This window comes from Ictidomys tridecemlineatus, chromosome 2, assembly GCF_052094955.1.
Source record: "Ictidomys tridecemlineatus isolate mIctTri1 chromosome 2, mIctTri1.hap1, whole genome shotgun sequence".
Classification (NCBI taxonomy): domain Eukaryota; kingdom Metazoa; phylum Chordata; class Mammalia; order Rodentia; family Sciuridae; genus Ictidomys; species Ictidomys tridecemlineatus.
In genome coordinates, this window is record NC_135478.1 from 195,846,763 (window position 1) to 195,872,865 (window position 26,103).

The 26,103-nt window shown below is 41.8% G+C and overlaps 1 protein-coding gene across 1 annotated transcript in view; it reads right to left on the reverse strand.

Annotated features, from left to right (window-relative positions):
• Window positions 1–22,049, reverse strand: part of Nxph1 (neurexophilin 1) — a 289,149-nt gene extending 267,100 nt beyond the window's left edge. Inside the window, exons 1-2 of the mRNA XM_005331777.4 lie at window positions 21,413–22,049; window positions 20,416–20,579 (exon numbers count right to left, since the gene is read on the reverse strand). Of these exons, the coding sequence (XP_005331834.1) occupies window positions 20,416–20,469 (54 nt within the window). The 5' untranslated portion in view covers window positions 20,470–20,579; window positions 21,413–22,049. The remainder of the gene's footprint in view (window positions 1–20,415; window positions 20,580–21,412) is intronic.
• Window positions 22,050–26,103: the final 4,054 nt, after the last annotated feature.

The following is a 26,103-nucleotide window of genomic DNA, read 5'->3' on the forward strand; positions in this document are numbered from 1 at the left end:
AATAATATTCAATTATCACTATTCCCAATCAATGAGTTAATCAGCTACTCCCAGGTTGGACCACAATTCTTATTTCCCTTTTAGTAAGATTTCTCCTGGTCAATATATTCCCCTTATGCCCTTATGGAGACAGAGGAGCAGTAAAACAGTGTAAAGTCCTGAGGCTCTTGAATTCTCTTACTGTCAATATGGAAGACAGGATACTTGAATTCTAACTCTGACAGGTATAATCCAGGTAAGTAATTTAACAAACCGTGCCTTGTCTTCTCCACTGATAAAAAGACCTTCCCACACCTACCCTCCCTTCCCATTTCAAAGTCTAGGTTATATCTAGAAAAATGTCTGATGAGCAGCATTCCAAAGAATTGTCCCTTTTCTTCCCCTCCCCTCCCCTCCCCTCCCCTCCCCTCCCCTCTCCTCCCCTCCCCTCCCCTTCTCTTCTCTTGTCTTCTCTCTCTCTCTCTCTCTCTCTCTCTCTCTCTCTCTCTCTCTCTCTCTCTCTCTCTCTCCTCTCTCATAAAGATTGGCAAATAAATGATTGGCAAAGAAATAACCTTTGGGACACATGGAATGAAGCCCTGCCATTTCATATTTGGTTTGAACAAATGACAAGCACACCATTGTGCATTGTAACAAGCCACTTAATATTTTATAGGTTAGTGCCTTCCAACAGCATCTGATATTGAATATTGGCCCAAATCATTTTGGAAGAAGCAACAAAAAGTGGACGCTGATAAGCAGCAGGCAATTTCCTCCCAACTTGTGCTCACAAATGGCTTGAGAGTGTTAAAATTTCAAGCTGGAACATGGCTCAAATTCTTATCTTTTCTGGAAAGTACCACTCTCTCTGGACAGTAATGGCAACCCAGGCTGCAAGGCTGTGCAGATGGTGTACAGAAAGAAGGAAGTCTGTTCTCATTGTGAGCTGAAATGCTCTGGCTTGGAAATAAAGCTTTACCTTTCACCCTTCTGCTAAAGCTCTAACAGTCCTGATTTCCATTAAAAGATCCACTCATTTCCTTTTTCAATGGTACCACAAAGGACAATAGAGCTAGAGATTACTCACCAAGACACAATATACAGTACATCAATTTTCTTCATGCATAGAATATTATGCCAGCTGATTAAAGTCTTTGGATTAGTCATGTAAAGTGGCCACAAATTGATGTTTAATTTAAGCCAATTTATTTTCTTTTTAGCACTATACCACAATCCTGCAAACACTGCTTTAGTTCCTTTTTATAAGATTTAGGTATAGGAGAACTAATGATACAGTTCCTGGAATAATACATTGAGTCATATACGGTCTTATGGAAAAATAATTGCATGGCATTCCTTTGCAGGGTTGTCTCTGATAATCTAAGGCACAGATGTCCAGCCCTTTGGCCCACAGGTCACTCTACAAGGCATGACTGTTCAAATGATGAGATCAGTAGCATAAGTTAGACTTCTAGCTTAGTTTTTGAATGTCCTTGTCCTTTGCATACAGCAAAGAAACAGACTTCTAACATTCTCTTCATATCTCCATTTCCTGTCTGTGAATCACAACCTTCCATAAGCACATAAATATTAAGCAGTGATTCCAAGGAAAGATAATGTTCTAGATGTAGTCATCCCCAAGAATAAAGATATTCAGATTTACAACAAGTTTAAATCTTGTCCATTAGAGATGTAAACTCTGGTTTCAGTATTTGGATTCCACTGAACATTGATTGCTAACAAAGTTGACTCATCTCGTCTACATTTATCATGAGCCAGCAATTATCTTCTAAGCCACTTTTCTCTTTTTAAAGAGCTCTTTTTCACTCATTAATAATTTTGAGTATATCACAGGTAAAGAAAGGAGAGTTATGTTAGGGGTTAGAAAGAGAAACAATTAGCCAAAACACAGAGGATCTTCTATATTGGTCTCTGTGAGTGGTCCAAATTCTATTACTTCCCCAGTCAAGCTAACTCAGGAAATGACTTAAAAGCTTGGAAAAGAGGCAGGATTATGTAAAAGAGAAATAAGTGAACAAATGCAGAGGAGAAATGTTTTTTCTTGATCTGTGGTAGTTAAAACTGATCACCCACCTTATACTCCAAACACCTAAGACATAAACAACAACAACCAAAAAAAAAAAACACTGTTTTTTCAGCTATATCCCAGGGTTCACTGGCAATATGTCAGGCCCCAAAGTTCCTACACTTACTTTCTCTTTCAAAATTCTAAAACCATAATGAGCAAGTGATATATTCAAAGAGTCATTTGGATTTGGAATTTGATAGTACTGATCTTATAATAGTCCTTGGGGAGCAATTACAACCAAACAATTCAGATATTCCTTAGCTAAGGAAGTTTAATAAAGCACTTTGAATTTTCTGAAAGCAAATAAGTCTTTACAGCTCCTCCTTAAGACTATATCTGCCTATTTACTACATTTACCACCTACTGCAAAAATGCCCTGGTTGGGACTTGCAGTCTTCTTAGAAACCAGAGCAGTGATGCATTTCCATAAAATGCTTGCTAATTGCGCATGTTTGCTTGATTTTTGTTTGTTTGTTTGTTTTCTTTTGGGTTTTGGTCTCTTTTTGCTGATTAATATTTTAGAATGACTTTCAGATGTTGAATGACAAAGAAGTCAGGAGCTCATGTCAACTGTTTAGTTCATTGGAAAGGGTAATATTCTTATGTTGATACTTTCTGAATACAGAATAGATGGAACACAAATATTGGATATTTTTCTCCCTGTTTTCTCCTTCTCCTTCCCCGCTCTCTTCCTCTTCCTCTCTCACCTACTAATTCTGTAATAAAGTATCTTTGAAAAGAAAGCTAATGCTTTCTGTCTTTTAGTCCGTTTTAGTTTCCAGATTAGAAGGAAATTTCTGGTCTGTTATCTTACTAACTGTATCCTTGCCAGAAGCCTTCACATCTAGATCATTTGGGTACAATTCCTCACAAGATTTTCCCAGAAAAGCAAACTTGGGAACATACTCATCTCCTGAGCTGTCAGAAGTAGCAATCTGCATTGATGCTTCCTACCGTGGAGAACCCTGTGGATTTTTGCCAGAGCATTTGCAAAACAGAGGAGAATTTATGAACTGGTTATAGATCAGTTCCCATGGCCACCTTATCATTCCCCTGATCTTCTTTACCAGGTGCCAAATGCCATAACCCCAAGAAATTTGGAGAAAGCAAGATATGTCTTGCTTCCATTTCCCCTCTTCCTACCACCCACTTAAATGTCTCTGCCTCAGACACTAATTGCTCACTTTGAAAAACCTCAGAGTTGAGATGTGAGTGAGTAATCTATTAAATCAACATCATATATTCACATTCCTAGTCTCAAGGCCAAACAGAGCCAAACAAAGGGGACAGGTAAAACATAATGGAGAATAGGGTATCAATGAGTTGCTAGTCTATCAAAAACCAAGATATTAAAAGAAAAGAAAATTCTTTAGAGGATCTAATAAAAATCAATAAACAACGGGAAAAGGAAGAATATTCAATAGGTCTACAGGCAGAGTTATTTGACTGACATTTCATCAGTGATGACACATTTAGAGAAAGAGCATATCAAAAAGCCTGAATGGATTTTAAACCTAAAAAAAAAAACTTGGATTCAGAGAAGCAGGTCATCATGATGCATGTTCATCATTCTTAAGGACAGGAAGAAACAATTCAGAAAAAGGGAACCTTCAACTCTACTTTGGGTTCTGCCATGCCCTCTTATAAAATAACCTCAAGGCTTTCCTCTTCTTTCCACATTAATACACCAAGCAAGCTCTCATTATTAATTAGATTCACCTTCCAGAGCCACCATAATAAAAAGCAAAATGTTCTGAATAGGGCTTCAAATATTCCTCTCACAGGAAAAGGGTATTATCAAGATGGTATTCTGGTTCAAGGTAGACTATTTCTGAGTAACCATTAACTGGCAAAGTTCACTTTCTGGTCCTGCATCAAAGCCACGTCTCCAGGCTGATGCAACCCTGCAGGATCAATGGGTGGTTAGTCAGACTTCTCCTTTTGGCTTTTCCCATGACTGTGTCCTGACATATTTTTATTTAAAAATTCTGCTATATTTTTAAATTAAGGCATGTGAGGTATATTCCAGGCAGGATACTATGGTAGTGGACCTGGCACTCAAGTTCATAATTCCCTGAATGCCTGGTGGGAGTTGAGGAACATGAAATAGAAAGGTATACTCTACTTGCTTATACAACACTCTTTCATTATCATATCACTTTTATAAAGGCTCACAGTCAAACTTTCTCAGTTAGGCACTTGAATATTGACTCATAGGTAAGATGATCACATCATTTATATTCTAAACCAGGGCACTATTGAAAAATTTTTAAAAAAGGTTAATAAAGGCAGTAGGCATAAACTACAACTGTCCTAAGTTAAAACAAGAAGAATTCTCACCTTAGTCATATGGCCTTGGTCACTGAATAAATCATCACAGATCTACTCAGAAAGTGGATTAATACTCCTTACAAAAAAAAGACACTTTTGAAAAAAGAAGGCTTTCAATTTATTAGTCAATAAACAAAATAATCTCCTAAAGACAGAAAAATTTGGGATGGCATTGGTCTGCTCATGTTCCCCAAATAATTTGTTCAGCTCAAGGTTAGTAAGAAAAAGAAACTCCTACTGCTGCTGATAAAGCCATCTGTGCTTCTGAAACGGCTGACAGGTGCCTCCAGAAGAAGCAATCAAAAGTCATTAACGATCAAAATCATGACAATTAAATACAAGGATCTATCATGGTCTTATTATCCAAATTGCAATGAAAAGAATTCAAACACCCTCTCTCTCAAAGAGAGAAGCAGTAACTTTGTAAGTCCATTGGCTGCTAGCTGCTGTTAAGGTTCCCAAGCTCTGTTTCCTGGATGATCTACAAGGAAAATAATAAGCTAAAGAAACACAGATAATGATTAGAAAGGAAGCGTCTTCAAAATATTTCAAAAGCATATTCTTCTCTCATTGCAGATTTTCATCCTGACCACTTTAATAACTAAGGAAATGTATTCCGGGAAGATTTGGCATTTCTAAAAGTTCAGAGTTGAAAGCACACATTCTATAAATAAGTCTACAATGAAGTGCTAAAAGGTTTATTTCTGATTTCTTATTTTACAAACTAAGAACCAGGCATAAAAATATAGGGTCATAAAATGCTTAAAAAGTAGATTACTAGAAACTAATAGAACACATTATTATCTATTGAGCCAATGATGGGTCAAATGGCATTTTGAATTCTTGCAGAGAATATGAGTATGACCTTCATGTATACCATTTACAGAAAGCAATTTTATTTACATTTTTAAATCCACATAAAGGTGAAAGATGATACTGCTGCAAAATGGAACATTTAATTTTTTGCCCCAAGGCATAACTAAGCTCTCCCAAGGTCAAATGTAGTACAGGACTGAAATGAAGCTAGACTCTCCCATCTCATCTCCCGCCCAAGAACTTCCACTATGGACAAGAGTATCCTGGACATACTTTCATTCTTCAGAAATAGAAGAATTTCTACATTCTACATAGACTGAGTAATTCTATCAAATGTTTTGTGGACATTTTGCTACTTTATTTTTGAAAAACATGTCCAGAATGCAATGGAAATGCCTATGCTAGGCTAGATGAATGCTTAGGACCACTTTGACAATCAGGTATTAAATTAAGCAGATTTTTAAAAAGTTTCTTAGTTTGTATTATTGTGTAAAGGTTTTACTCTTAAAAGAATGTGGATTTGCATCTCTCTTTTAAATTTGATAAGCTATCAGCAAGACAAAACTCATGAAAATAAATGCCCCAGGAAAACTAGAGTTTATGCCTCATACATTTGCAAATAAAGTGTTCTCTTCTCTCCCCACCTCTGCCAACCCAGATATGGCAAGTAATTCAAAAATCCTGTGTGTGAATTGTTACAGATGCTACGTATCATTTCAAACTCTACCACTGATGACTCTGAGGGCTGAACTTTATACCCTGTTCCCACTTATTGCCATGCCCTGAGGCCCTGGAGTCATTTTTCACATTAGTCAGGTCAAAGATGCAAGCTCTCTAGAAAGCTATGTCCGAATGCCATCAGCAGAAGCTAGAGTCATAATCACCAGCACAAAATCTACATTTGTTGAATTTATGTCCCCATTTGATGGGAAACTCCCAAAGAATTTAAACTATATCTAAGAAAACTACTAAACAATCATGGTACCAATAACACTGTTATGCACACCCAGTTACCCAAGCAAGTTCTGGTCAAAGGAAGATGAAAGAACTCTTTATTAAAATGAAAAGCAACATAATTTCTCCAAAAATTTTCATTTCCCTACCTTGTTGTTATATGTGCATGCATGTACACACACCAACGCACAAACAAGCACCTGTACTCATAATATGTTGTGTAAACTAAAAGCCCTGGCTCATGAATAAGACTACCTGACATAGATTCTTGCTGCCTTTCTCTAGACAATGAAACCCTCAATGACACAATTATTTCCTCATCTATAAAATGAGGGAGTGTTAATATCACTAGGACAGTCATATATTAATATTAATTATATTAATAGGATCTTACTAATATTAATAGGTTTTTTTTTAGTTCATAGTGTTGTTAAAAAAATTAAATGAGGGCTGAGGTGTGGCTCAGCAGCAAAGCCTATGGTGCACAAAGCCCAGGACCAGAAAACAAATAAAATTTTTTTAAAAAGATACCAGGCTAAAATTTTTAGCAAACATTTGGCTCAGAACATAAACTGTAAGATGGGACATATTATCCTTTCTGGTCATTCTTACACCATCTCCATTCTAATACACAAAATAGTGCTTCTGTGAAGGAACTTTTCTGGGGTACCCACTGCAGTGCTTGGAAGGAGATATTTTGAGCAGCTTATGATAGCTCTTTTTTCTTCCAAACAAATCCATCTAGCACTTCTGGGAAGTTAAAGTGCTGCTACATCCACATTTTTGGCTGGAGTGAATTTCAGTGGCAAAAGCCACCCATATTCCCTAGTAAAAGGTCCCTGGATTTTAAAATCCCAGAAACTCTAAGTTTTGGTTACACTGTATGCAAATTTTAAGAGAAATTTGAGTTTTAAAAATAATCAAAATAATACTGCTCACAATTCAACCAATGGTTTAAAGAAGAGCCTAATAAATATCCTTAGTATTTGCCACCTAAAATTAAAACATCACAAGGATTCTCATCTGGGGATGATTTCTTTCATTTCCATAAACAGTTGGCTAGTGGCTACAGAAATAGCCATTTCCTTCTGGTTATAATCACAATGCTTACTATCCACATTAAAGACATATGGCCCTGTGGGCACCACTGGGTGGTTGTATAACTATCAACTAGCTAAAATGAGTAAACAAAAGATAGGATGGTGCTAGGGTCAATTAGTCCCTGTGTGCATCCCTATAAGGACTATGCTGGAAAACCCTGGAAACTTAATCCAGAAACCTAGGTAACTAGACTTTTTTCTTTATTAATTCACTACTGTGTTCCAGTCACCTTTCTGAGCTCTTTATAATACGTTAACTCAGTCAATCCTCCATAATAGCTCTGTGGGGTAGAAGGGATTGTTAGCCCCAATTTACAGCTAAGGAAAGTGAGGATCTGAGAAGTTTACCCAAGGTTATAGAAAAAAAGAAAACCTTTACCATTATCTTTTACTCTTTTCTCCTAAAAAGTCTTTTTTCCATTTTGCTTGCATTAGGAATTGCAATATGGCATATGAGACAGGAAGAAAGAAAGATTCTGCAAGGAGTAAAAAGGAGCCTGTCTTCTCCCTCCTGTGGCAAAGTTTTCACTGGAACCAAGATGTTTATCCACTTCTCTCCCTCATCGCCCTTCTACTGTGAATCCATTCAGTGTTGACACCTGGTCAGGTGCCATGATATTAATGCCTGACTGGAAGTTGGGTGGTGGTCTCTGGGAGGATTTCACCCATTATTTGGGATCAGGGATATTGATTCATCTTTAAAGCCTCCTCTCCCAACTCCTCACCTCTGTCCAAAGAACACTGGGTAAAAATGTTTGCTATCTGTGCAAATGCATGTGGACACACATTAGTTAGAACCATTCTAACTGTGAAGGGTTTCAATCAATAATGCAAGGCAGGATTAAACATCTCAGGCCAAATCATTCACGTTTCATGCTTGCACATTGCAAAACATTTATTCGAGAGGTTCAGATCCAAAAGTGATAGCTCAGCCCATAAGCACTAATGCCAGATCTGCATTAGTTTGATAACGGCTGGACAGTGTGGCTGCCTGGTTGGTGCAGCTGTTCATAATTCTGCCTTGTTAAACCAAAGAAATAAGGTTGAAAATCTAACATGAGGCACTCATCATTCAATTACATATTTCTTGTGAAAGAGGCAAAAACTCTGTCGTGTTCTGCAAAATCTCCACATCAATAGCAATTAAGTTTCACATCAAGACCAGAGAAATCGTACATTGACCATGCATGAATAACTTCCTTTCATATGCAGCAGTTTGCATCTTTTTCCGCATTTAATTCTGTAAAACAATAAATGATGGTGCCGTGGTGCAAGAAATCTTCACAAATTGCTGGAAAAATATGTGTGTAAAGGTATTTTATATCTTCAATTGCAGAGATAGTGTAGATGGCTCTGTTAACAACTCCACAGCTGCTCCAACAACAAATCACAGGACATCATTCTACAAATAGGTTTAGAATTAAACTTAGGATTAATTATGGCATTTTCACTGAAAATTTCTCAAACAGAAAGTATAATGGATCTCATATAATCCAACCCACACTTTTTAGAGTGATGGCATCAGCAATGTACATAACCAGTTGGTTAAGTTGAGGCACAGTTTCTAACTTAGAGGAGATGTTGCAGTAAACAGTTCTGTAAGGGGAAAAGGAGGAGGGAAAAAAGTATGACTATTCTAGCTAGCCTTGGAATGAAATAGGAAGGGAACGGGTTTTGAAAATGCCACCATGGTTTTTGTCCATGGATAGTTCTCAGTCAAATAAGGCAAAAGGAAGAGATGGGGGGAGAGACAGAGAGAGAGAGAGAGAGAGAGAGAGAGAGAGAGAGAGAGAGAGAGAGAGAGAGAGAGAGGTTGGTTTCATTCTTGCAATAAAAATGCACAGTAAGGGGAAAAGAAATTCATAGTGGAACGTATGGCATTTCTTAGAGATCTATAAAGCAAGAAACAGTATAAATGAAAAATGTAGGTTTTATTTATAGTTAAATGGAAAAAAAGAACGAGGTCCTCGAATGTTTTTTTCCAAATTTTGCCTTTGAAAAGCAGGAAGATATTTGTTTTTAATAATTTGACTGCATTCAGAAACTCACTTTATGAGGTTACATGCTGAAATGAAAATCTCTATCCATTTACTTGTTCAAAAACACGTATGAAATATCAATAGCATACAACTGCAATAAATATGCAATTGATTATGTTTAAATAAAATAATGAAACACTGACAATTTCTTTCTTGTGTATAACCTTTTAGAAATAATGAGTCTCTTTGTAATGTGGTAAGACAATATGAATCTTTTCTAAAATTTTGGTTATGTATTTAGGTGTTACCTTGGAATCTTTAGAGATTAGTTTCAAAATAACTTAAGTACATAAAAAAAGGAACAACCTTATGATTACCACATCAATGTACAGAAACGGACGATAAATTTCCACCACATTGTCAAACTAACTCAAAACAATCAAATATTTCACTGAACCATTTACAGCTATTGATTGCACACCAAACTTGACTTTATGTTCTTCCTATTTTAAATAGATGCAATATTTTACAAAGGCTTCACAAGTAGGAGAGTGTGAATGTAAAGCAGTCCATTAATTTTATATAAGCTGTTTTATATACCTGTGGGCCTCTAATAACACGCAACTACAAGGTTACAAGGAGAGGAATCATTTTCTAAAGTTTAGTTGGAGTATACATGCAAGACTAAAATTCCAACTATATTCCAGTTTCACTTTACCAAAATTGTGTTTTCATGATATAGCTGGAAATATTTATATGTACAGGATAACAATGTCATATCACATATTTTAAAAATAGTGCAGTCAAACCCAAATTGGAATTTCAAAGCCAACAACTTGTTAAAACAAAAGAATGCCCCACAATAATTTTCCATGATATCCTTCAAAGAAATAGATATATAGATATATACATCTAGTGTTTGTGTTCTCTGTGTGTGTGTGTGTTTAATTTGTAAATAAAAATAACTCTTTTAAGCCAAGCAATTTTCTCCAAACCTGTCTATCACCATTTTTTTCTGGCAATAACCTCTTAAAGAAGGAAATCAGTGCCACCATTTGTGGGGGGGGGGGAAGGGGGGTGTCTGTGATTTTCAATTTTATTAAAATTCCTGCCATATGCATTGTGGTATCTTTGTGCTGTCTCTGGAAGGCCCTGTTATAGTATGTGCATTGTGGTAGTTTAGGAACATGGAGAGGCAGAAAAAATGTAGGACCCTGCAGCTGTTTTCAGATTGCTCTTTCTGCTCACTTCCTGCACCACACTGCTCTTTACCACAGTGTATATTTCCAGTAAATGGTTACCCTGGCCTTTTGTTCTTATAAGTTGGTATGAGCTAGTGAATGTCTTTTTCACTTTATTGGGCTCTCTCTTTAAGGAAGCATGATTGTAGGATCTGATGTCACAGAGATAGTCCTTTAAACATGAGAAAAGTAAATTAAAAGGATATTTCTGTTAATACCAGAGCAGGCTTATAACTTCAATACAAACACTTCCTTAATTTTCCTTTCTCAGCATGATACATAAATATAAAGAAAAAGGCTCTCCACTGGATGTATGTTGCATATATCTAACAGAGTTTAATTACAAACCCTCTAAAAATGAAGATAGTGAAAGGAAATGATGCCAGTAGATCATACAGTTCTGGCATTGCATGGGATGGCTTCTCAGACACCAAAGAAACAAAGATATTCAGGTAATCACAATACACTATGGAAGCTTGGGCTCTGAGGAAAAGAAAATCCAATGGGACAGGCAGATATTATTATTTTAATGTCCTGAAGTCCAGATTTTAAAATTTTATTCTCATTAATGTTGTTATAATTATTGTACTGAGAGGAAGGGGGAGGTAGGTTTTTTTTAAGCTCCTTGTTTTATCTCCTCTGCAGCCATTGATCTGCTGTAATAAAAGAAGGATCTGCCAGCTGAAGACCAGACACTCAAAAGCATACACCCACCCTCATTTGACCAAGAGAACTAAGGCATTGCAGGAACTGTGAAGACACTTGCTCAGGAACAGGTATTTCATCCTAGTAACTGCCCACACAAGGGAGGGGGGGGCATCAGGCAACTTCTGAAAGTGAAAAAGACCAAGACCCAAGACAGTGCCTGGAGTGCCTGCTGCTAAGGGAAGGGAAAATGGGAAAACGCTTTCATTGGACAGTTCTGTGTTTTTTAAGAGGTGACGGTGGGACCCATACCCGGTCCTGACTAACTGTTGATGGATGGCTCTTAGGCAAAACGCTAGAATTTCGCAGGAAGAAGACAGAAGGGATCGGGGTTCTTCCTTGAAGAATATCCAGGAAGCATTACTTCTAAACATTTCCTTCCCTTTCTATTCAGTTTCCGAGTTCTCTTCACCTCTAGATTCGTTCTTTTCTCGAGGGCTTGCCTTCGTGGGATCTGACTTCTCCTACTGGTTGATGGAGCACTGGTTGTCAGGTCTCTGCTCCTTTAATGCAGCAGGGATTTGCAGAATCGAATGTCTTGAAAGGATTGACTCAAGCTAAGACCAGAGAATAGGACAGAACTTCCCAGCCAACCTTCGCCTTTGACATAGACAACCCCTAGCGCCAATGCTTGGTACTATCCAGCTTATTTCTGGATCAAATCAACGGTTTGCCAGCCGCTGAGGAGCAACCGCGTACACTTGAAGTGACAGCAGCGTCCGCTGTAGAGTGCGCAGAGAGGCCCCGGGGGAGTGGGCAAAAGCGGCCAGAGCAATGGAGCTGGGAGGTTCTGGTTGGGAGAATGTGAATGTTTGGGATGGGGTGGGGGGGGGGAGTTGTTTGGTTGGCTGGTAGGTTTGTTGTTGTTTGGTAAGTAAATAAAGAGGAACTCTCTCCCCCGATCCCGGGTCTAATGATGATAGATTCTACGCTGCACCGTGCCCCACGCCAGCGAGCCAAACCACGGAAAATAATGAGGCTGCATGCCCATTCGTCTGCATTAAAGGCGAGCTAGGCACTTTCGATAGCAAATATATCGATTCCCTGGCCCGGGCCGCGGTTTGTCCTGCTCCCCGTGAATAATTACTGTTCCTTCAGAAATTCATAATAATTAGGACTCTCCCCACCCCACCCCCACCGCGCTGCTTTTAAAGGCGACTGATCCTGGAGGGCGTCTGGGTAGTTCAGCAGGCTTGCTCCCCGCAGGTGGGGGTTGGGGTAGGAAGGAGCACCTTCTCCCCATCTAGTTTTATTCTGGAGACAAAGCTGGTTTTCTTCTAGGATTCTCAGTTTTCTTGTCTATCGAAAGAGGTTTTTACATCACTGAAAGACACTTCGATGCTCTGCATTATATGGCACATGTTTCTGTTTGGGGGGGGGGCAGACTAAATTAATGAACTGTGAGAAGGAGTGGAGGTTAGAGACAAGAAGATGGGAAAAAGAAAGATTCGCCTCCCCCCCCACACACACACAGCATAAACTGCGGTGATCACGCGGCGACGCAACCATAAAAGGGGTGGGGGTTGCAAACAAGAGGTTCTAACCGCAGGGCACCTTGGGGACCTAGCGATTGCAGCTTGATGTTCCCAAATGATTGGCAGAGGGAAGTGGATCTTTACAATCGCAACTGGGCGGTAAACAGAGAACGCTAACACGACCTTAAGAAGGACCTAGCCAGAGAGGCGGCTGGCACTAGAAGGGGCGGAGCCTGCGGCGCTGGCCATGGTTCTGAAGCATCGCTTTCCAGGCCTGTGCTTGTCAAGCTGCGGAGCAGCAACCCAGTCGATCTGGGTGCTGGCGGCTTCTCTTCAGAGAAATGCCGCTGTCCATCCCGCTGCCCCAAGAGCACTGAGGCTGGGCTGCGTGGACAAAGTTTCCCAGAAGCAACGTTTTGGTTTGGGGGCTTAGGTTTCAGACCCGAGAGTGCGGCTCCTGTGTTTTCATAAACCTCTAGGGAAGCTCTAGATCACCTGAGGCTAAAAGTAGACTATAAAGTGCATATCTGTGGTGGCAGCGACTCCGGCTGGCAAATTTCCCCTGGCCCAAACACCGTGGCTTCTGGCAGAGGACTGAGTTTCAGGAGTGGAGGGTCTGAAGACTATGTCGAAGAAAGTTTCTCTCTTCTTATCTCAGAAGACGACTTGCAATGGCCTTAACAGTCAGTTGGTGGGGAGGGGGTCTGAGAAGAAAGGCATGAAGTATGAGGAGGACACCCCCTCCCTCCGATGGGTTGCACTTGGAGCCCTACGCAGCGGCAGCTCTCGGATTCTTCGCGCGTCAGAATCCATTAGGTCGGCAGGGGTGATGGGCGAGGCCGGGTCGGAGGCAGGTTCAGCAGGGACGCGCAGAGTCCCGGGAGCCAGTTTCTAAGGAAACACTCGATTCTACTAAGCACCAATTTGTCATGTTGTGGGAGAGAGAAACAGCACAAGAAAAGCCTTGGGTTCTCCATTCTTATGCAGATGAGGCGATGCGTTCTGGCTGCGGCCTGTGTACTCCCCCGCCCTTTTGTATTTCCGGCTTAAAGGAGTAAAATACCCACATTAATTTAAAAGAAGAAGAAGTTGGGAAAGCTTTTCGGAGCTCGGGCCCGAGAAGCACGTGCAGCTTTCTTGCTGTTCCCGGGAACCCAAAGAACGTACCATTCCAACGCCTCCGCTCCCAGTGCCAACTCGTTTTCCACTATCTGGAGCCCGTGTCTAGGTGGCAAGGGACTTGCTGTAACACAGGGCATGGAGCAAGGGAATTGTCTCCGCCTCACACATACACCCACACACATACACCCACCAGCCCCCATATCTGTAGTAAATAAAATATACTAGGAATAACTGTTTACAAAGTAAGTAAATTGAGTTTTCAGCCCGCAGCAGAGATGCGGCGCGCTCATCTGAAGTTTAAGCAACAGCCAGCAACCCGCGAGGGCAGACGGCAAACTTGGAAAATACGCAAACACGCTCTTGAGCGCGTAGAGGGGGCAAGAAGAAGCCGCCAATATATATCACCTCAATAAAAAGCCGCTCTTGGAAAGCTTGCATGGTAATTGAGACGGGCGCTCTTTTCTGATCTGGGTTGGCATTTCCTCATCTCGAGCTGACAGAGCCAACTCAGGAAATTGCTGGTAATATTCATCTGGGGAGCACTTTCATTAAACGTAATTCATTCGACTTTCACAATAAATTGAGTGACATCCTTACAGCGGAACCTTTTTATCCTTGATTAAGTGCTTGCCAAGCTTTGGTTTTCCACTTTATTGTCACATTCCTTCAAGCAGAGTCGTCAACATGCCAATCCACAGCAGAAAAATGCGCGCGCTGTGTTTACCAAGCTCCGGGAGGGGTTAGTGCTGACATGGAGAAAAAGAGCTGGTCGGAAACTTGACTAGCGGATAAATCAAGACCGCAACTTCCAGCAAACTCGTGGCGGGACCAGACAAATGGTGGCGAGGAGATTGTAGGGCTAAGCGAAAGCGCAGACCCGCCTAGTGATCAGGTTGCACCCTGTAGCTGCTGACCCGACCGCTCCCGACCAGTGGACGCTCGGACCAGTGGACCCTCTCTCCTTCCTTTAATTAAATAAGCTAGAGCTGCTAAGGTCTTACATGAAATCTGAAACTCCCGTAGGACGTGGTTGCCCAAAGGGAACTTTCTTGAACCGAATTAAATCTAGGCACTTTTTATGTTTAAAAAAAACAATGCACACTTTCTAACTTGCTGCTGGAGAGCAGGCAAACTTTCAGGCAAACTTCCATTGGCTTGCTTCTTGGGCAAAGGAGGGCAAGAGGTGTTTTTCCTCATTGTCGGGATTCCCTTTTGCTCTTAATATCTAAGCCTCATTCCTTAAGGGCTCTTCAGACTCCGGAATCCCAGGTAGCAAGCACCTCAGTATTTCAGGACTGGATAAATGGGGAGGCATCCCTTTGCCAAAGTGTGGCCCCTTCTCCCCAGTTGCTCCCTACTGCACTCCCCACCCACTATAAAATCAAAGAAGCCTAGGATAGAAAATTGCTTATTTGAAAAAGCAATATCCAAATGCTTTCATCACTCAAATGCCCTTTTGAAAATATTGTCGACGGTGGTTATTACCCGGACAATGCTGTCAATTTCTGTAGTCTGCAGAAAACCTTCCCTCGGATAGGAAAGTAGGACATTGGGCACCTATCTCAAAAAAATCAACCAATTTCCCTGCCACCGGATATATTTTTCACCCAGACAACACTTTCATTAAGGGGGAAATAGCCATCAACAATTCAAAGCCAAATAGAAATCAACTTCGCACAATAAGGAGCCACGAATTTAATAGCTTTCTGGGAAAACACTGCTAACAGAGTTGCAGCAATTCTGGTCTTGTCCCTCTAATACTGAAGGCAGTTTCCCTGAAGCTGTCACTAGAAGGCCCCAACATAATACTTGTGGAAATGGGGCAAAAGGGCAACCCATCCAAGTACTTCTCACACACTTCAAAGAGCTGCTTTCCTGGTCAATGGAGAGTTGGGAATTTCAGGAAAATGCCTGGAATAGTAGGAACTTCTTCTTCCCTGTCCTACAAAGCTCTGGAGTACTCCTGTGGGGCTCATGAGTTCTCCTGTTGTGCTACTGGGACATAGGCCCCTCTAAAAATCTAGGTTTAATCCTGTGTCTAGAAGGTTGGTCTTGGGTAGAAAAGTCAGGAAATGTGCTATAGGAAAACTCTAGTACTGTCTCTATGAACTAGCCTTCATAGAAAATACTTAAAGTTACTGTTAGGTAGCTAATCAATTTTTACTTTATTTTTGGCAATAAGCTCAAATTGAGTAAAATTTCCAATGAGGAGCTAGCTTAATTTTCAAAAGACAGGAAATACACATGCCTTCTTCAAAGAACAGACAGTGGTAGTTTCTTTCCTTCTGCTTTCCCCAGTCTCCATATTTTTAGACAACCACTGCCATAATGAGTGGAATTTACCCAAATGGTTTGCCTTATAACCAAAGGCAAATAGGTAGTGCACAGGTAGTGATCCTGTGGATGCATTAATCCTCTTTTTAATCTCAATTAAACAAATGATGTAGAATTTACATTGTAAGGACACCCTAAATTTGAGCGAATAGATGATTCAAAGTATTGTGACACAAGGTTTAGAAAGGGTTTTCAATTCTTGTTCATTTTTATTTAAAAAGCAACTTGATTATTAGCTATTTGAATTTCTAGCAGAACTGGTAGAAGCTTTTCTTGTTGGATTAGTGCTATGAATGTATGACTGATAGAAAGAAAAGAAAAGAAAAGAAAAGAAAAGAAAGAAAGAAAGAAAGAAAGAAAGAAAGAAAGAAAGAAAGAAAGAAAGAAAGAAAGAAAGAAAGAAAGAGGGGGAAGGGAGGGAGGGGAAAGAGAAAACATCTTCTCCCTTTGTCAGATAATCTGGACTCAATTTCTGTGTAACTTTTTCATTGGCATGATTAGAAAGTGTTCATTGAACTCAGTTCTTTATCTGAGAATTAACACAGGTGAGCCCCCAAACAGAATACCACATATTCTACTGGGAAATACTCTCCCTATTCCCTGCCCTGTCCTACAGCCTGATCCACTAAGAGTAACTCTGTTTAGGACCTCGCCCCATTCTTTAGAACAAGAAATCATATTTTTCTACTTTATCCCAGTATGTGTTTCAATATAGATAAAATGCTGAACTGTTATCCCATTATATCATACTGAAAATACCCTGGAATTAGTCCAGAACTTACAAGAGAATAAAGATAGTAGGACTATACAAATAATTGTAGCAAGTTAAACCATAAGTTTCTCTCCTATTGATTTCAGATATTTAAATCTGCTATATAAAACGTTTAGTACACTGAAATTTTCCTTACCTTAATTTTTAAGAGGTTTTCTATCACTGTACCTTTATGACTAGAATGTACCCCTTGGTGATATTTGAGTACTATAACTAATGTGCTTCAAAAGGTACCTTTGCAAATGTATTTCTAATTAGTTTCTCAATATAATACCAGATTAAGCCTCTAATAAGAACTAGGAAAGACCCATCTTTCAACAAACACAAAGAGATTCAAAATCCTCAACCTAGAAAAGGTATTCAGAGAACCTTGGGCCAAGAAACTTACTTTGAGAACCTTTATCAGGTTCTTAAGCCTGATAAAGGTTCTCAAAGATACAGGCAGAAATTGTGGCTTAAGTATTGGCCATTTATTTGCTGGTTAGACAGTTTTTTTCATAAGAAATTTCCCCCAAATTTGGAGATATTTAAGTTATCTTTTACAGGCAAAAACTTGAATATTTCTGTATAAAACATATTTAAACATGTCCTGCTCCCTGGACGTAATGTGTTAATTATTCCTTGGGAAACAACTGGGATTCCACGAACACAAAAGGAAGGTATGCTAGATGTATTAGCTAGAAAGCAAGGCATATATAGAGTGTTCCAGTCATTTACGTAGTGGTGTGAGCTCAGGGAGACAGAAAATTACTTATTCACTTCCTCTCTAGCTCATGCCAGTTCAAAGAAAAAATAAAATAATGGCTTTGCCACCCTTACCTTCTTGGGGTATAATTTGAAGCAGCTCCTGACGACCTATATGCATTTATTGCAGATTTTTGCAAAAGGCTGAGATAATTTGGTGTGCAACTACAAATAAATGGTAGATTCAGTTACTATGTCTTGTGTTCAATACAATAGATGGACAAAGAAGCCTTGATCACTTCTTGATCTGTTCATTGCCCTAGAGTTTTAATCAAGGTTCCCTGCTTCTTTATTTGCCTAAAACCATCCTGACTCGACTGCCCAGTTCACCCTTTATATTCATTTCCATGGTAAAAGTCAGCTTCCTCCTTCATCAGGAAAACAGCTTGGAATTTTGCTGGGAAATAACCATGGGATTACAATCCCTGGAAATACTGCTTTGGGTCATGGCCACCAGCCTTTTGTTTTTGTGGTGTGTGTTTGTTTTCTAATCCCCTACACACAAAACAACTTTAGATTGGAGAGAAAAGAATGGACTTCTAAATCGTCTTCTCTATTTTATTGTTCACATATCGTATTGTTTTGAGTGAAATTGGAAAAATTGTCTCCTTTCTCTGTATTGCCAAAAGGCATTCAGGTAATGAAGTCTGTAACTAAACGGTAATTGAATCAGCATAATTTGCACACTGAATGGTTTTCAAATGCTCCCAGTTTACAATTAAAGGAGAATTAATGCTCTTGTTGTTGAGAACGCAGCGCATTAGAATAAATCCAGCACTGTTGTTGTAATGAGTGGAAAACGGTTTAACTGCCAACAAACACATTTAAAATTTAACACAACGTATTGATTTCACTTCTGCTTTTGATAGATTATTTTCCAGACTATCGAAATACTTGCTTCAAGCAATAAACTGCACCGTAGCCAGGAGCCCTTGCCGTGTGTGTGAGCACAGCCCAAGGACGCAAGAACGGTCCTGAGGTTCAGGTCATGCGTAAAGGCATGCAGAGGAGAGGGGCAGGCGGGTTACGACGGTCAAGGGAATCGTTAATATTCCTCCTCTGTCGCTTTCACTGTACATTCCCTCCCCTATCCCTCAATTTAAAAAGAAAAAGAAGAGAGAAAGAAAATATGTATTTCCTCTGACCAAACTTTCTGCCCTCCAACTTTGGGCTCTCAATGTCGGTGGGCTAACGAGACACAGGTGGGGGCGAAAAGGATAGAAAATGGGAATTGGGAAGGACACTCTTTGCATTCCGTCTGCGTTCTAGCGGTGGAAGGCACAGACTTCAGTGACAGAGTCAGAGAAGCTGTTCTTTTGGATTGGCTGCCCAGGCTTTCACCTGTTTACCCCAAGGTGTCCTGTGGGCGAGGACACTGATGCGCAGCGCCCTCTGGCGTCCGCGGCTGCTATGGTCAGGAGATAAAGGTGCAAAGACAGGAATCTGAAACTGAAGCTGGAGCCTGTTAAATACACATATTCATATTCTCTTGTCTTCTCCTCTTCTCTTCTCTCTCTCTCTCTCTCTCTCTCTCTCTCTCTCTCTCTCATATATATAAAAATAAATTTCACACAACTCGCAGCCCTGCAGTCACATGTACCAGGGCAAAGGCTGACCGAGAAACCTGAGAAACTCAGACAATTGCAGGATGGCAACCTTATTGCTCCCAGGATTATAAGGATTCTGAAGATCTTGGGGGCTCAGGGGCACCAGCACCACCTCCAATCCCATTTATCCAGCCTCACTAGTAATCCAGGCGGCTCCAATTCTCCTCAACCCTAGGCAGAACACAGTGAGTCCTGGGCACACTTCTGCAGCCCAGGACCCACTGTTGGGGTTTTTTTGTTTTTGTTTTTTTGTTTTGTTTTTTGTTTTTTTCCCACAGAGTACAAGTTCACCAGCAGAGTGCTAGTGTCCCTGGCCCTCCAAAAGCCAGATGGGGAAAGTGCACTCTACTCTGGTGGTGTCTTTAGTTCCCAATTCACAACAAAGCCCTTCTCCCTGGAGTGAGTTCCTACACTGTGCAAAGTCCTAATCCAGGAAAACTATTCTGGGTGGACCCTGACAGCGCTTTGTTTAGGATTATCTCCCTGGAGACAAGGCCCCGTCATTTTCTCATAAGGAGGTGGGCACTTGAACCCGGGTTCTGATATTTGATGGAAAAGGTTTTTTGAAAGGAACTGGAGTGGGGCACCTTGCTGGAGTATCTCTGACCCAGCTCTGATTTATAGTGTTCTTGGTAGCTGAACTACATCCTGTCTGAACTCCCCCCACCCCAGTCAAAGTAAGTTACCTGCACTTCTTTATGTGCCACATCTCCAAACTGGTGGAGAGGGTGGGTACATTGAATTTCAAAGTCACAGACTTAGGCAGATTTGTGCTTTCAGCCCCTTAACCCCATTCCCATTTCCTTTCTCTTAAACTCTGTGGATCAACTACTAAAAATTCCATGCCTTCCACCCCTCTTCTTTGCCCTCTCCCTCAAAACCATCTAGTCCCACCACTTCTTTGGTTTCTGGACGTCTGGGGTGCCCCGTCGGCCGTTTACAACCACACTTAGGAAAAGGGAAACTGGAGAAGGCTATGGGGGTGAGAACCCCCCAGAAAATCCCGCAGGAATTTAGAGACCAGCTTCCCAAAGTTGTTCCAACACAGTCACTAGGAACACTGTTCTCAACTGAACTGGCGGCCTCACACTCCTCTCGCGCGCCCCCAGTTGCCTGGTCTCCCGGACCGAGAGGAATTTCAGAGGCGCCCGACCCGCCGCGACTTACCAAGTAGACCGTGGGCTGCAGGAGGAGAAGCACGTACCAGCACGCAGCCTGCATCCTCCCGCGTCTCAAACTTCCTTGGCGGTGCCTTCGCTGAGTCTTTGTTCCTTCAAAAACATAGATCCACCTGACATCCACTTTACAGAGCAAGGAGCGCTCTCAGCAGCCTAGATACAAATGAAATTAGACAACCCATGACCACGCGGGCAAGGTTAGGCTTGGCGATCAAGCGGGGAAAGAGGGTCGCGGCGGGGAGGGGTGGACCAAAAAAAAAAAACTGAGATGGGGGTGCGAAAAATTGGAAAGCGAGTAAATCCAGCGTCTGAAATGAGCGAGCGCGCAGTCCGCAGGCAGGCGGGCGGGCGGGAGGGTGAGGGGCTCCTTGCGCCCTGCGCTTCTTGGGTGTGAGTTCCGGGGCGGCAGAGGCCGGAGGAGGCTTTGGGCACACAGAGCCGCGTGCAGGCTGGTTCAGAGCCCAACTGTTTCTGGCAGCGAGTCCTGCCCTAACGTTTGATAGCCCGGCAGCTCGGACAAGAGGCGGCGGCTGGTTCTTCGCCAGCCCTGGCAAGGCTCACACACGTACACACCAGCAGAGAGAGAGAAAGAGAGAGGGAGAGAGACTGAGCGAGGGGGCGCGGTGAAAGAAAGGGGTAGGTAGAACTGACCAGGATTAGGTGCTGGATATCTCAACACGTTCGCTGAAGTGGGGGTGGGGAAAGGGGTTGCAATTTGCATATAGGAAAGCAGGGCTCAGTTTACCCATTCGAGTCCCCTGCACACACAGATATACACACACATACACAACATCACATCACTAGCGCTACTTTTTGCTAGTCAAGGGGCACAGCCAGTTGCTAACTTCTAGAGTACCAACCTGCCAGGGGCTGGGAGGCTCACCTGCCAGGCATGCTCTCTCCCCCTCCCCGCCGCTCCTTACTGGCTTCTACGACCCTGCCCCAAGGTGTCCCTTCTGGAAACAGTGAAGGCGAAGGGTACCTACCACACAGGACTGGAGGAGAATCTGGCGAGCACTGACCGCTCTGGGCAGGCTCCATGGAGGAGCTACTCGGGCCTGGCGTCTCCAGCGCCCCGGACGTGCCCTCCCTGGAGCTCCGTCTCCATGCTCGGGCGAGGACGGGTCCAGCTGCCTCCTCCAGCCTTGGCGGAGTCGGCGTCCCAATGCCCGGGTCGCGCTCTGGATTGGTTCGCGAGAGCCCAGGCTTGGCACAGTTGGATTCACGGTGCAGGAAACTTAAGAGGCAAAAGAGGGAGGGGGAAGTAGAGGAGGAAAGAAAAGAATAAAAGGGAGGAAGAAAAATGGGAGGGAGAAAAGAGAATGCGCCGGGCTGCTGTGCCGGACAGACTGGGACTGCCAAAGCTGGCACTGGGACCAGCAGCCCAGGATTCCCAGCTTTCCGTGGATGCCAGAGGATGGTAGAAATGATTGAAGGGGAGGAGACTGGGCAAGTCCTCGGAACTTGAACTTGAGAGATAAGATACTGGCCTTTTGGAAGGGAAGAAAAAAAAAAAAAAAGCCAAACAGCAGACACGGACAGTCCTAGTTTCTAAAGGAGGGGTGGGGTGGTGAGAATTTGTAGGCTGTGGGCATACAAGGCAGCAGCTGCTTTACCCGCGACACTGAGAAGCCCTGGAACCGCTGGGCGGGTGGGGGGGGGCGGATTGCGGGGAGGGGAAGGGGGAGTCGTGGCCCTGCCCGGCCACCGGGGGACGCTCTGCAGATCTCTAGGTTTCCCCGCGCGGCGGTGATGGTTTTTCCGCAGGGCCGCGGCTTGGCGTGTGTAGATTCCTGACGCCGACGATTACATTGGCACGTGTGTGAACGGTTTCTCAAAGACTCATTAATACCCCAAGTAAATAGATCCCACTCTTAGACATTCGGCTAACTGGGCCAGCAGGAAGAAGTAGCTCCTGCGCCGCCTCTGGTGGCCGCAGCGCCCTCTCCCCAGAGGACCGTAACCGCGGACAGAGTGGCTGGGAGGTGCATAGGGCAAGAACCCGCCCGAGAGAGTGCGGGGCGCCCCTGCCGACTTCGGGCGGGGCACCGACACACCGCGGACCTGTGGCTGCGTGGCCAGAGGCGGGGGTGCCTCGGACTGCCAGCCATTCAGCGCGCGGCAGCGGAGAGGACTGGGCGACCTTGGACTCTCTTGACTCCACTCGCCGGCTGGGCCGAGCGAGAATGCGGGATGTTTGGAGCCAATGCCACCTCCCTTGATAGGGACACCTCCCATCAGTCTCCTATACTCGTCCTCTGTGCTCTGTCTCTGACTCTTGAGTTTCTCTATCATTCCTTTGGGGTTGCTGTCTATCTATCGTCTGTGCGTTGTCGGTCTCTCCTCTTTCATTCCCATCGTTCATGTCTCAGTCCCTTGGTGTCTTTTTACTTCCCTTCTGCTTCTGTGTGTCTCAGCATCTTTATTTTTCTACCTGGCCCCTCGCAATTATCCCTCAAATCCTGTTCTATTCTTCTTCCCTCCATCCTCCCCAGCGCACAACCATCGGACCAGCTTCCCCAGTATCCCCTGAGATTCCAGACTCGTTAGTTAGGCCCTTCTAGTGTAAGCCGGGTTGCCAACGCCTTTTTAGCATGCACACACTCAGGCCATAAGTCTTAAGTGTGACTGAGGGTATTTCTCTTTTCCCCCACTCTGCAGGTTACTTCTCCAAGCCTGCCTTTCACCATAGTCTAGTCTGGAGTGATACACACTGCCGAATAACATTTTGTAATAATTGGGTTAAAATTTATCTCAGGGGCCCAAGTTTGTAGAAGATAGAATCAAGTGGGTGAGTCTCATTGAGTGTGGGTATAGAACAGCCCAGGCTCTGTGGATTCTATGGTGGTCAATCCAGGACTAAACAATGTACCTTCCAGACAGGATGTGTCAGGGTGATCACAGGCTGAATTCCCTGGAGGAAACAAGTTACCCTCTCCCCAACTTGGCAGTGACAGCAGAAATACCCTCTCCTGAAGCAGATGCAAAAGGAGCCCTGCTGAGAGTAAGATCTCCAAAAGCCTCCGAATTAGTTTCTACTATAGGACATACCTGCTTTTGAGCTTTGTGGCTTTCCTACCTTCTACTAAAAATAGCTCCTTAAAGAGGAAGCTCTCCTGATCTCAAAAGTTATACTCTGCCAATGTGACCTTGAAATTCACAAGGGCAAAAGCAGAGTAAGGTGTTGAAGCATACTTTCTAAATGGGGCACTGAAAATCCACTTTAGAAATAATATATTTATGTAAATAGCATGGTTGCAATGTTTTTTGGTTTGACTGTTTTCAAAATTTACTGGGTTTTTCATGTTTTAAAAAAGTTTAAAGAAGAAAGATTAAAATCTTGGGGCACCCATATCTGAGACCAAAGTAAAGCAAACAAAGCTTGGTTTGATTCCACCTTCTAAGATTTTTGAGGCCATTCTAAAACAGATCTCTATTTGTAAACAACCTCACGGCCCTATCAAGCTGGAGTATGGAGCTGGAGGGAATGGTACCTGGATGGCCAAATACAGTACTATCAGAGCTGGACTTCTGTTTGACCTTTGGGAAACAAAAAAGAAAAAGGCCAGCTTTGGGATACAGCAAGTTCTTTTCTAAACCTTGCTTCAAACACATTCTGCCTCCAGAGCCATTTAGCCATAAAAAATTACTGCTAGTGAAATAGATGATCAAGGGCCTTAAAATCTCTGTCTGAATGGGACTGATTATTTAAGAAAAGCACCACAGGAACCTAGCAATGGGAACTGGTAAGACACTTTGTTCTATGACACAGGGTGCCAAAGAGCTCTTTATGTTAATGACCTGAGACCTTCTGTCCAGTCATTCAACTCTTACCAGATCCTACAAGATACTTTGCCTGAGATATAAAGCAGCAGTGAATTGTCATTTTTTTGTATCTTTGCTGGAGTCTTCATTTCGTGTAGTATCATCAGAAAAGAACCTGCAACCACCAAATAACACTAAAAAACTTATTATTTCTGCTAAACCTCTCCAATTTTAATGGCATAATTCTGTGCCATAAAAGGACGGCCCACCTTTTTTCCTATTGTTTTCTTTAAAAACAAAAGTAATAAGAACATAACTTTTTGTACATTCTTCCATTTAAAGTTTTACACTACTCTAAAATGCACTCTTAGAATACAGTGTATCAACCATGATCTCCACCAGGGTAGAACAAAAGTATGATTATCCTTAAGGAGTATAGTATTTGTGCCAATTCTTTTTAAGATTTTATTCAAATTAAGATACTTTCAGACATCTTTCTAATTTTTTCTGTACTGGGGATTGAACATAGGGCCTTGCACATGCCAGGCAAGTTTGCTACCACTGAACTACATTCCTAGCCCACACTTTCTAAATTTTGTGTGCAGTGGGACTTAATACACATAAACTTAACATAAATCATAACCATTATAAAATATAACGACTAAAAAACTAAATAAAATAAAACGACTAAGAAAGTGCCATCCACTTTTCTCCAAGTCTACCTGGTCCAACCTGAAACAGACAGTATAAAACACATTTCTCTTCAAGAAATACATATATTTAAAGAGTCCAGTGGACTGACCTCAAAAGAAAATAGTGACACTGAGCAATTTTCCTGATAATTAAAACCAGAAGAAGTTAGAATTCATTTGAAGTATATGAATAGCTCTGTTAAATGTCATAGCTGTTTTGGTTAATTTGATTTGATACATTTATATGATTTTTTTTTGGCAGGGGAGTGGGAGGGCAGGAGTTGAAGTTTTGGATTTTGGGGGGCTAGGGAACAAACAGATTAATTTTGAATTCTTCAAAACTTTGTCCTAAAATGAACTTATCCTAAACACACAAATATCATATTTTATCCCAAATTCAAGTAAAAACAGAAAGTTGTTGTTATGAAGCACCCAGCTGTGGTCTTGCATGAGCTTCAGGCCAAATTATATCAATTCGTACATAGTGTTGCTCTGTACCTACTTTTTTTCCTAATGGCACCAAAAAAAATTTTTTATAATGCTTATATTATTTTTCATCCTTGAGTTCAATATAACCTGATATTTGCTTGTTATATGACCTTGGGAAAGTTCTTGGAGATACCTGTAATCTCAGTACCCCTCTGTATATAATGAGGAAATATTTAATGATGAATAGAATTCCTTGATTCTGTTTCATCTAATTAAATGTGATGTCATCCATGGTTTTAAAATCTTAACTTCATAAACATTTGTATACTGTGCTATGATTCTCAAAGACTTTAGCAATTTAAAAAATGATATTTTGTTTAATGCATTCCAAAGATTTGTAGTCAAGTGTGCTTGTGGGTTTCAACCAAAGTTTTTTGTGTATTTCTCCCCTGCCCCACCCTCATAACCTTTCCTCTAGGTCAAAGGTTGCCTCTATTGTATTAATCATATCACATCACTTTCTCATATAAATTTTTCTGTACATGCTTTTAATGTCATTGATTTATGAGAATCTACAGCCAGAGTGGCATCCTTATTATACTTATGAATATTTGTTACAAAAGATCCAAAGCTATTTCTACTCCTTTTGCAGAATTGTTAAATGTCACTCAGGACAACTAAGAACCCTTTTGGCCCTTCCACGCCTACTATATATTTTTCTAGTGGAAGGAAGGGTCATTTGCAAAATGATTTACCAACCTGCAGTATTTGGTATTTGAGTGTAGTAGAAC